The sequence below is a fragment of the Micrasema longulum genome, unplaced genomic scaffold (genome assembly GCF_059751315.1).
Source record: "Micrasema longulum isolate JH-2025_06_02 unplaced genomic scaffold, ASM5975131v1 h1tg000570l, whole genome shotgun sequence".
Taxonomy (NCBI): domain Eukaryota; kingdom Metazoa; phylum Arthropoda; class Insecta; order Trichoptera; family Brachycentridae; genus Micrasema; species Micrasema longulum.
In genome coordinates this window covers 1,710,898-1,724,003 of record NW_028277766.1, presented here as the reverse complement: position 1 = coordinate 1,724,003, position 13,106 = coordinate 1,710,898, and the positions used below count along the sequence as shown (strand labels likewise).

The 13,106-nt window shown below is 34.2% G+C and overlaps 1 protein-coding gene across 2 annotated transcripts in view; it reads right to left on the bottom strand.

Moving 5' to 3' along the window:
• Positions 1–13,106, bottom strand: part of Sema1a (semaphorin 1a) — a 154,784-nt gene that overhangs the window by 10,576 nt on the left and 131,102 nt on the right. Inside the window, exons 6-12 of one of the 2 annotated variants that reach the window (XM_088228216.1) lie at positions 6,144–6,285; positions 4,917–5,119; positions 4,396–4,541; positions 4,162–4,244; positions 3,252–3,486; positions 2,548–2,690; positions 991–1,143 (exon numbers count right to left, since the gene is read on the bottom strand). In XM_088228216.1, coding sequence (XP_088084342.1) covers positions 991–1,143; positions 2,548–2,690; positions 3,252–3,486; positions 4,162–4,244; positions 4,396–4,541; positions 4,917–5,119; positions 6,144–6,285 — 1,105 coding nt within the window. The remainder of the gene's footprint in view (positions 1–990; positions 1,144–2,547; positions 2,691–3,251; positions 3,487–4,161; positions 4,245–4,395; positions 4,542–4,916; positions 5,120–6,143; positions 6,286–13,106) is intronic. The other variant, XM_088228217.1, reaches the window with a different exon arrangement.

The window sequence follows — 13,106 nt, the reverse complement described above, 5'->3', positions numbered from 1 at the left end:
GAAATTTGATATAGCTACTCTCATTTCTTCATCCAAATTGCATCCAAGTTTTTCGCGTTTCTTCGTTTTAATATTGGTTAATGTCAAGAAACCTAGCTCACACAAATATGAGGTTGAAAATTGTAATCATTTATTTGAAAAAATTAACGATGCATTTATGTTATAAACAATTTACACAGGGGTTGTGTTGTGTATAGGGTTTATCGAAATAAACAAAAAAGATTATTTAATCACAGGGTCTGTCTATTAGCTATATAACCCCCTGCGTGGAAGTGCTAGTAACTGAGTGACAGTTCTCGATAAAGTACTTGACCGCTGTTGTGAGGTGTGCACACAACTTCACTTTGCAAGGGTGCTGCCATCTAGGCATTATATCTGCAACTCAAATTGCACAGTAAATGAGTCAACATTAAATTTTGGTTTTCATAATTTCGCGGAGCACTTGCAACAAGCTCGCGGAGCACCGGTTAAGAACCACTGTACTAGATGCTAGATGCGGTACTAAGCACCTGTATTATGTTCCATTCAACTGTGGCTTAGGAACTTATCTTATATTTGGTGAGAAATAGCGTTTTACGTGTAGCGGTCAGTAAATGTGAAGCAGCGTAAAAGGGCGCGACATACAGCTTTCAATTCACAGTAAACTAGCATAGACAGTTAGTCTTTTTTACTCTACTACGCGTTTTGCATGGCAATGTTGATGTGGCATGTGGCATGTGGCATCATTTTTAGAATGTAGTTTGAACCTATCAATATATGAAGCATCATCTCTGTTTAATTACATTTCAGTGACATAATTACCCATAGTAATGATAGTTACTAAAAACATTTTCCAAAATGTCAATGTAAAAAACATCTGTTTCAAAATCTCAAAATCATCAAAATTTGACCATATTTTGTATGTACTTGTACTATAATCTGCTGTTTTCATTAATTGGACACTTACTGTACATAAATATAAAGTTAAGATGGAATATAAGTTACTGTTACCTTCAGCTTGTGTATTATGAAGATCCTTATCTTGCATGATGTTGATAACCTCTCCTCTGGGTAGTTCCTTGCTCGGCCGTGGAACCTCATTGTACTTGGGTTGTGAAGAGCTCAGCCCGCCGACGCTGCCCGCATCTTTACCAAGAATTTTGCCTGTGTTATAAACCAACGTATTGAGAAGTTTCTAAGGGTGTGCAAAGGAGGGGAGAGGAATGCACTAATGATGGATCAAACCATGTTTCTTACAAGGAGCGGGTTGTGCGGTATTTCGTAAGCATTAATAAGAATTATGTTATTAATGAGAATGTTGACAAAGTATGAATTAAATAGAAAATATAAAAGCAAGGAATATAAAAGAAGAGAAGGAACCTACTTAAATAATATGTAGACAAAATAAAATCTAAAACAGGTTCTATTATACTTCTAAAAGAATACAGTACAAGCAAAAGAAAGTTTAAGCGAATTAGTTAATATCAAAGGTTACACAGGTTGACAAGCACTGACTTGACTAAAGCCACAGGGATGATTTATGACTCTGGATGCTCAAGGCAACAGAACATATGGTACTTCAGCCCAGCTCTCTGTTTGCGAAAAGGGCTTAAAAGCCAGTAATCATACTTAAATGAGTAAGTACTACAAATTAATTACTAGGATCTGGGTTATTCAAGTTATAAGTCGTACCAAAGAACCCAGTGAACCAAATAAGGTAAGTGCCTGGTAGGCAGTGGCAGATTAGTATAACATGATCGTACAGGGTAAGCCAAGGTGTGCTCTAGTATCAAAGAGTTTCAAACAAAGAAAGTTGGCTGATTAGGCTAGGGGAGCCCTGAGTAGGTGTCTTAGGCTAAAAAGTACCCGAAAAGATGGGTAAGCAGAATAGCAGGAAGACGACCGAGAATACTCTTCTACGACTTCTAGAGTTAGGAAGCCTTATAAAGGGCAAAGCTAAGAGATGATGACAATTTTAGGGGTAAGTGTGGGTGGCTGACTACCTTAAAATAATATTTTATTTGGGAAATCTACAGTTCTACATACATATTTTTAGTAAACAAACAGATATAGTGTATAAACTCAGAACTAATAACAGATTTCCACATAGTATACAAAGTTAGTAAAGAAAATATATTACATATCATATAAATAAAAAAATGTAACATATAAAAATGTTATTTTCATGTACTCAATAATCAAAGATTTTTTAAATATTTATTTTAAGAACATTAAGTTACTGTAAATTGGGCGGTAAAAGGACAAGAATGCTTGAAGAGAGGATAAGGAGGAGAGGGGAGATGTACATATTTATTATTATAATGTCTGCTAAGTTACATAATACATTTTTAGTGTAAATTTTAAATCTGACAGAGTGATGTTTGTGTAATCTATATTTTTAAATTTTGTACTGTACATTGAAAAAGTCCTACGAAAAAAAAGCATTTTGTATGTTTATAAAAGTCATTTTGGCTGATTACAAAATACTATATATTTAAACTATAAATATCTTTGCATGATCGGAATGCATCTTAGACGAATCAGTGACTATAATCAATTTTGACTTACTTTGAGGGCAAGCAGCATGTTGTCCGGTAGAGATACTTTGATAGAAAAAGTTTTCTTCAAGCCATCTCGGAGCTCCGGCAGCCCGACAGCGTCCTGATATTTTATCCCAAGCACAGTACGGGTCTTGCAAAGCAACGCATTCGCTAAAAATCACAAATAAAACATTTGTTGAAAGTTCGTTCGTTCATTCATTCATTCAAGCATTCATTATCAATATTCAAGTGTCATCTTAACTAACTTTTGAATTCAATACATTTAACAAACTTGATACACTAAAGTGGCAAAACCCAACCTAACCATTAATTTGTTGAAATAGATTTTGTTATTTTATGTATACCTTAAGTATCAGGAGTATTTACGACCTCTTTTATTATATTCGCCAATGCTTAAAGATATTTATATTTTTTGTGCGTTTTATTGCACGAGTACACTATACTTTGTTTTATCATTATTGTTTTCTATTGTTAAGGGCATTAGCCGTTTAATAAATAAATAAATGTAAGTGATTAATTTTTTTTTGATGTTTTTCATAGATATGAATAATTTTTATGCAAAGTATCAATCTCTCTTCTTAGTTTTATTTGACTGAGCACGCTTTATCAAGAAAAGTGATTCTGTTTGCATATCAAAATAATAATACAAGTGATTGACTAAGAATGCCATTGCATTCAAGTTTGAAACAAAAATATATAAATATAATATACCTGCAAGATGTGATTTTGTCAGAGTTACAGCGATGTAGTCTGAGAGACTGCACTTGTGAGTCGGACACAGCGATGAGCCTGGAAGGAGCGCCATTACCGACACCTCGGACCACCTTCAAGGACCTGACTGGTTCTTGTGGTCCAAACACTTGCAATTCTTCAATCACCACGGGCGACACTTGTCGAACTGAATCCGCTGAGTTCGCGTTGATTGCTTTGATCACCTTTCCATTATCTGTAATTAGAAATTAACTTGTCTTAAATTCCATCTTAATTAGTCCTAAATAAATTTTGTGCCTGGGTAGAATTAATACAGTTCTGTATGTGAAATAGAACCAGATGAGTATTTCTGACTTGAGAGCTACTTTCAGATAAATATCCTAAAAAAAGGGAATCAAGCGGAGTTTAGTCGGCCTAGTGGTGACCAACACACATGGTAACTGACTGCATGAATGTCTGACTCAGGCTGACTGAACTAAGTACTGACTTATATACTATTGCCCTTATCTTCTCTTTACTTCCTAGTGGGGAATTGAGGTCGTCTACTATTTCCCTAGCTGTCAGCAGTTTGATATTTGTGCTTGTCAACAATTTGAATATTTTAATACGGAAATGCACAGTTCACTGTCTTCGGGGCGATTGTAGGTTACACGACAGTGAGCATTGTTTCAAAGGGTGAACTTGAAGTCCCAATAAAATGCATAAAATGTAGTATTGGGTTGGTAATTAAATATGTGTCAATTTTACACAGCGATATGTCTGGTGATTATTATACGTAATTGTAAATCATGTGGGCATACTTGCACACATTCATTTTCCTTCTCAAGATTACTTCAACTTTCCACGTGCAATTTGATTTATTTACTTTTATTTACATATATATAAAAAGAACATATTATGGTTAATTTACCCGTTCCAATAAAGAGAACATCATATGTTTTTCCTCCAGGCGTCTTCACTTGAGGATCAACGGTTATTTGCGTAAATCGGTAACTGTAACAATTCAAAGAAAATTATAAATATCTTCAGGATCAGCATATCAGAGATACAAAAGATTGTTATTTTTAAAATGACAGTAGGATTAATAATATTATTGATGTAGGTAGGTATTAGTAGTTTTTTAGAAACTATGTAATTAGCTTACTGAAAACTTGTTCTTATGACTATTGGTTCTCCGAAGAAAGCTGGAACTGATTCATCCATCAAGGAATGTGTCTTCATGAAGTTCAGCGTTTGGTCTGGGAGACTTCCAGAATCATTATGGCAGGACCCTGGTCGTGGCTCAGGAACCTGGAAATTGTAAATGAAATCACATTACAATACTGTCCAAAAAACCATGTTTAAATATTGTTGGACTTTAAGGATCAAAAGACCTGAGGAATTTAATATCTTGAATTGGAAATAACGTAATTAAATTTAACGAATACAACTGTTTAATTTACACCAAAGAAATAATATCGAGTCAATGCCATTAGAATGAATGTATGGATTTTTAAATAAAAACACTATTTTGATCAATTTATTGACGGTACATCTAACTTTTTCAAAGCTGTAATTTTTTTAGGCACAGTATATATTAGAACAAAAATACTAAATGAAAACAAGAGCAAAAAAGCAGTAAAGTGAAAATAAATATTATTTGATGTAGGAAGGTGTCGTTCTTACCTTAGCATTGTTGACAGGGAGCCAATTATAATTCATGTAAAGCTGTTCTTTAAAGTTCCCTTCGAAGGTGTCTGCTATATCTTGTAAACTGAAGGCACAAACGGCACTTCCAGATATACTATTGGGAGGAGTGTTGAAGGTTCCATACACCAGCTGAGCGGAGGTCCCACCATAGGTTCCTTCTATTAGATCCGCCATTGATTCTGGAAACAAAACACATGATTATAAGGCTTTGCTGGCTAGGTTCTGTAAATTATTACAGAAATACCATGATAAATTAGTAATGATTGCTAAAATTAGGCTATAATCAGGTAATGATTAAATAACATAATAACTCATGGGTATGTAACGATCATGGAAATAACACAATAATATTAGGTAATGTAGATAACACAGGGAACAAAACGGGAATTTGGTCATAAATACGGAAACAACATAAAATTGGGTAATTAATACGGAAACAAAATGGAAAAATAGGTAATGGATAAGAAAACAACACAAAACTGAGGTAATATTTACGGAAACAACATGAAAATTGGGTAATGAATGCGGAAACAAAATGGAAATTAGGCAATGGATACGGAAACAACATTAAACTTAGGTAATAAATACGGAAACAACATGAAAATTAGGTAATGAATACGGAAACGACATGACAATCAGGAAATAATTACGGATATAACACAATAATTAGAGAATGCCTGTGGAAATAACATATAATTAGATAATTATTATCACATAAATAAAATGAAATTTGAATAATGATATGAGTAAATTAGATAATAATTAACAAATAAATATCTTTAATTTAGGTAATAATATGGGTAATTTAACTAGCAAAATTTTGAGTGTATTCATATCTTTGTAGACAAATAATGTATTTTAACCAGATAGATAAGTATCTGAAATATCTCAGTACTTAAAAGAAATGGAAATTAAAAATAAATCAGATGGATGTTTCCATACTAATTAAAATGATAAAAGTTAAAAAAAATGAGTAAAATGTGGAGATTCAAATAATAAAGAATGGTGAATGACGCACAGTACAAAATAGGTAAAAATCACATAAATTGGCAGATTACCGGCCATAAGCTTTTTAAACGCCAGGCTATCAATATTTATAATACACTTAACTAATTTTATTAACAGCTGACGTTTTATATAAAAAAACGTAAAAGTATTTTTTTATTTACCATTAAAATAAGTTGTAATAGTTATTGTACTCACGTATTTCATTAAAGTAGAACGGAAAATCTCCGGCTACAGAACAATTCAGTCTACTCTTCAGGAAAGACGTCCAGCGGTTCCGAAACCGGTGTGGTCCACCGCGGTCGTTTTTACAAACGCGAGCGACGCGAGAGAACACACTCTGAAAAATAAAATAAAATAAATACAATGCAGTCCAAAAATGAGATGCCATTTTCAATACTAGCCATCTCAATACGCTATGATTAAATATAGAGAATTCGAATTTCTTAAAGTTAATGAAGAAAAGAATAAAAAAAATAAGTATAAAGTTTGCAATTCTTATGACAAACAAAATGTTTCGATTGGGGTTCGGAAAGAGAAACCTCAAATTTTTCGAAATTTCAGAGATAAATGGGTAGAAATTTTATTATTTTGTGTGGTTGCTTAAGATTCTAAATAGAACTACTGTAAATAAGCTTATAATACAGGTAAATAAATATCATTATGTTTATGTTCAGTTGGTGGAGATAGTTACAAGAGTTGATTAATATGCTCCACCTCTGACCCGCAAAGACTGCAAAATGCTGTTTAGTACTAAAATGCTAAACCATGCTCTAGCACAGAAGGTGTTAATGTCAATGGTTGTTATTCACGAAGCTGGGTAGAAGTTGGTTAAACACCCCCATATTCATCAGATCTAGCTACCTGTGACCACTGGCTATTTCTAAAACTTAGGGAAGAAGTCATGTGTCGTGTAGATGAGCGGTTGGCAGGGGTCGGACAAATGTTTTACAAGGAAGCTATGGAAATGTTGGAGCATCGGTGGAAGATGCGTATACAGGATGTTCTTTAAACCCTGTCACATCCGAAACCACGACGATCAGTATGGGCATAAAGACATTTTAGCATATTTGAAAAAATATTTAGAACGCAGAATTTTTTTGAAAATAAAATATTAAAAAAATCATATGGTTGCTTACTTCTGCAGGGGAGAAACGAGGAGGGCGCGGCCGTGCTGTTGACAGTGTATCAGGCTCCCCCCCCTTCTCGTTTCTCCCCTACAGGAGTAAGCAACCATTTGTTTTTGATTTATTTTTCAAGATTTTAGTAGTTCTAAAAATTTTTTTTAATGTGCCAATATGTATTCTTGCTCATACTGATCATCGTGGTTTCGGATGTGACAGGGTTTAAAGAACATTCTGTATAAGTCCAGGGGGATTACGTCGATAAGTATGATAAAAAACTATTTTTTATTCACATCAAAATACGTCAAGGGTGGTGCATGTAAATCAACCCTCGTAAATAGAAAATAGACGCTATAAAGGTTGCTCTATTGTGCTCTATGTCTGAGTTTGAAGACAAATATAGGTGAAGGAACAAATGAGAAAGAGGTTAAAAAAATAATTTCACATATGTAATCCATTTTTTTTCACGGGAGTGGCAGTATTTTTGATCTTGCTTATACTATTACTGGAAAAGCGCTCCGAGACCTAACCCGTAATATTGTAATTAGAGATACGTGTGAAATGGAGGACATCGTGCGATGGAGCAGATCCAGACGAAGATACTGAAGAGACTATGTGGACAGAATGAGCAGCGACAGACTTGTGTACGTGGCAGCCAATGAAATCCCACCTGAAAAACGCCCGCCTGGAATATCACCCGAGAGATCGTCATCTCAAAAGAACAACTAGTTTTCTGTAACACAGATCTAAAGAACTCTTCAAATATGAAGAGAAGCTTATAATGTAAAATGAATTTCGGCTGAATTTCTCAGCAATATTATTTCCATTATTTAATAACTTTTAGAACATAACATGATAATATTATGTCTCTCATTATAGCACCCAATAATGGTTTATTTAGTTGAATTTGGTTGAGTAAGGTGATATTAGTACCATGTACACGCTTTAATTAACACCAATTCACGTATCACATTGGGGATTATGGCAATGTGATCAACTGCTTGGAATAGGTAAAGGTGTGCAAACAGAACGCGATCCATGCTTCGGTGGGCATACATTAGCGCCACGATGCGTCGGCGGCGATATAACATACTAACAACTTAAGCTATTATAGAATACACCAGTGTTTTCCAACCTTTTAAAATACGCGACCTCTTGGCGACCCTCATGACTTATTTTATTATACTAGGTACTCGTATGTCAGTGATTTCAACGCCGTATTTACTCACCTCTGTTCAAGTAGTGGTTACAAATTTTATTTTATTTTATTTCATTTCTGTAAAAAATCTGTAATTTTTCCCCAACTATTTGTTTCTTTTTATTGATTCAATATTAAAAAATTTAGTTCTTACTTCTTAGAAACGTTTTTTGAATGATTTATTTATTATATTCGTCAATTCTACATTGTTTTATGAGTAAAATATGTTTTTTTGTGCTATACGGTTAAATTGGCTCTGTACTATTAAATGAAGCCCATTTACTGGTTTAAATATTATTAGTATTCAAAATTTGTTGCAATAGAGGGAAAACATTTTTGAGAAGGGAATATGGAGGTCTAGGCATTTACAAGGCTTATGATCTATCAATGGCTGGTTGAAGTGACCACTTTACACACTGTGTAACATTTACCATCTGCCTAAGTTTAAACATCCACATTTCCTCAACTTTTCCATATATTGACTTTTGTTAAGTAAAAGAGCTAAAACCTTTATCATATGGGTAAGATTTATCCGGCTGAACCAATGCCTGAAAACAAGGCAACGACTGACAACAATTTTCCAATTTTTATACTTCTTCTTTTACCGGTTAGTCAATTTAACAATGTTTTGAGTATGTTAAAATGTTTGCAGACTGGCTGGATTTCCTCCCTAGAGAGTTATTTAGATCAAAATATATTGCAGCTCATAAGCCCTACAAATGCCTAGACTTCCATATTACCTTCTCAAAAATGTTTTCCCTCTCTGTTGCAACAAATTGAGATCTAAATAACTCCCTAGCAAGGAAATCCAGCAAGTCTGCAAACATTTGGACACACTCAAAACATTTTTGAATATTATTATTAATAATGGTGATTTAATTATTGAAACCATTTATTGATTTATTTATGACAAAATACATCGTTTTAACTTAATTACATTACATATTTTATTTGTACGAAATATTCACAATCAGCAAAAGTGCAGATATTATTATTTGCAATCCCGAAATCGAGTAATAGGAGAGGGGGAAGCAGGCATTAGGTACGGCATTTTTACATTAATTTAAATTGCATAAGTCTTCTGGATGAAGAGAAAAAAAACACCCAGAACTGGCAAGGGAAGCTTTTGAATTATAAGTACCATTCGCCACATCCTACCTATGTGAACTAACATTCTCTTCAACGGTGGGGATAAAAACGAAATAGAGAAATATACTCCAATTAAAAAACAATTATGTTATTTGCATCTCAAAAATATAACCACGACTCGACAAATCATTAAAAAATAAACATGCACGGCCTTTTCGCTGAAATAATTGATTTTTATCATTGAGATATAATATGTGTATATAAAGATAACACTCCATACAAATCCGAGCTTAAAAGTCGTCCTCAAAGGACAGGGATTGACCTGCGGAGATAGCAAGGATCGTCAAGTCGATTTTGACAAGCAAAACAAGTAGGTAGTACAGCAAAAAGCACGGACTGTTTGCATCGGTCTACTTAAAGTTTTATTTAGTATGTCGCTCTCTTCAGCATACGCGTCACCTTTGTTTGCCGTTTTGCTTTTCGCCAGAATAACTGTGCAGGACGGAGACGGGAGATAACTCACGAATTGTAACATATTAATAAGATGTTTTTTGATATAAAAATAGCTATTTTAGACAAATATTGATAAAGATAAAAACATAACTTGCCGGCGAAAGGTTATACCATCACTTTTCCAGACGGATTTATGCAGTATCTTAGCGTATATATAGGCATTTTAGTAATTTCGAGGAGAAAAGTAGCTGGCAAACGCTCGCAATAGACTTAAGTTCGTTCTATCAAACATAGACCAATTGGCCGCAGGTTGAGGGACCATAATTCAAACGCTTATGTTTACTCTATAGTTCTTAAAATAAAGCTTGATTAGAATGACATTGGTCAGAAAAAGTAACGACATAACTTTGTAGTAACGTCTAAGAAGTTATTTATATTGGCACACGAAAAATCATTCGTATCTGGCGTGCTAATTTTTTTTTTATACAATGCTTGACACATAAATCAACATAAATATATAAAATCAGATTTAAAACTAAAATAAACCTAATTATTAACGACGTTCTTACAAGGTTACTTAATTTCGCAAAAACGTTAGAGATGGGACAAATTGATCAATGTAAATTGATCGAATAAAAAAATAGTTAAATAAAAAAATAAAAATAGTATAAACGTCTTATTTTTTGGTGAATAATTGTCTTAAACACACTATACTAGGTTTGTTTTTGCGTATTTATATCAATTTTCGGAAACAGAGTTTCGTGATTGCATGAAAAAACTGATAAAATCGATTTGATCAGTGATCAGTAATTTCCCATCACTAATGACATTAGTTTGACAGCTGTCATTTTAATCGAGGTATATTTTTAAGACTATAGTTTTATACCTCATGATCTTTATTATAAAATAGGATCTAACTGAAACATATTGAAAAACACTGGAATAGGTACACCATAGTCGCTTTAAGTGAATCTTAGTTCTGATCTCTGATTGATTTTGATAATTAGCGCCAGACGTCGATCTTCGGTGGTTATACGCATGTAACTAAGCACATACTGCGGAATGCCTAAATATCTTAATCCCCGAAGACTTGATGTCTATTAATAAATAATCAAACTTGCAAAGGTACGCCGAGGCAACTACTTATCTAATGAGATAATCATAAAATATTGCCACGGTGCGGCGGTAGGTAGGTACGGCGAGACGGCTACATTATTACATTAGAGCTTCTATTATAAGGATCACAGCTACTTCCCTAGTCGACCTTAAATAGTAATATAGAGAGAAAGAAAAAACTGCTTACGTAAGAAGTATTTAATCTTGGTTACTCAAGTTCGCGGTTTCCCTCAAACCGCCCACGGATGAAATAGAAACGTCAAAACGGAATAACATAGAGCGGGGAGATACTTAGGGCGTAGCCACACAGTTAAATGGAAAGTAATTCAAGATGAAAAATGTGTGAGACGTAGAATGAATTATCTTCCGTACTAATGAAGTAAATTGTAATTAAACTATTCTCATAAATTATTTTTAAGTCCGGCCCCAGGACGCGGACGGCAATGTGATTTAACAAAGGGGTGAGTTTAAGATTTAGTTACTAGGAACTTCATCCGTTCTATTGTCTTACTTTATTTTCCCGCTACATTTCCTCGAATACTTAGAAAGAGACGTGCTAATGGATCGAAGGCTAAATATTTTCTGAGAAAACACCGCTGGCCCTCCTTCCCGTGTTGATCTAATCCGGGTGATGTATTTCTGGTTCAGGGATGAAGACTTTTACCATTATTATTGTGTAACGGTTCGCGAACTGAAATACCGCCGTTTTTATTCTGGTGTTTTTGCGTAGGTGCGAACATCGCGTATTATCTATTTCGATTAAAGAAGGCTCTTACAAAAATAGTTCAATTATTTATCTACGTCCAAACACTATTACGCCGGAAGAAACTATGAACCTAGATACTATTAATTTGTGACGTATATTTCTGTATACCTTACGAGCGCGCCACCGAAAAAAGTTTGACATTTCAATATACAGGCGGTAAATCCAAAATAGGCATTGTGTGCACAATTTTACATTTCCCAATTCAGTAGGCACTCCTATGGGGGAAATCAGCTATGGCTCTATAAAATACCACACAACGAATCCGAAAACGCTGTTCGTGTACATAAAGCAGGCATTTTGTTAACAGTTCCCAAGTGACTCGAATATCATATCGCCCGTAACGACGTCATCGATTTGAATCGGAATAAAATCTAACGTCTACCGAGCGCCATTTAAAACGGCACGTGAAACTCTAGCATAACAGAACGGCGGAATATTTCGAGGCGGGCTAAGTGCTCGCAATAAGAAAACGTACTCGGATGTGTTATCTCGAAACTTAATCTTAGTGTAGTAGCTAGAGCTTCCATTTCCCGAATGTGTACTTTTCGCGAATATTGAGAGAACTTCTCATAAAAGACAATTGAAAGGAATGAGTAGCAGAAACATTCACGGTGATTTAAAGCGGGAAAATAATGTAATATTATTGAAGATCGAATATTCGTGCCATAAAATTATTACATCTAATAAAATGTATAAAATCAAAAGATGTTTTCATAGAAGTTTGATAAAGAAAGTTTGAGACGGTTCTCGATGTGTCATTATCATTAATCATTTTTTTTCAAATTCAGCGATATTTTCAGACACACTAATATAAGGGTAAAAATAACGTTGTCAGGTAGGTTTTTATAAATACGTTACTGTATAATCTGTGCAGCGAGCAGCCACATATTTTGTTACGAATTTTCTTTCCACTGATAAAGTAGTTTCCTCTCGTAGAGCGGTGGCGCTCGCGGCAATTTCCCGCCATTAGCCTCACGATGGGTGCTATCTGAGCGTCTATCACCTTCGTATATTTTTATATTTACCTCACTTGGCACCGGGCTTCTAAATTTTTGACATTGGCCTAGTCGAAAAATGCGCAAGGTCTAAATATTTTAATGAAATAAAAAATTGATGTACCTACCACTAAAGATAAGAAAGATAATACAATATTTTGGCGTATCTGCCTGTTTCATTTATTAGTTTGAATATATTACTATCCTTGGTTAATAGACAAAATACTTGAACTAAAAAATTCAGTCACATAAACTAACTTTTAAGCATGTTTCGATAGCTGCCAATTTAAAAAAAAGGGAAAAACGTCAAAGAATGGATACTTTTATAAACCCTGTGATTATTATTGAAATAAGAAAAGAAAAAAAAACTTTAGTAAGTATAAATAGGAAGTCAAGAGGAAAGGCGGTCTGTCTTTTCTT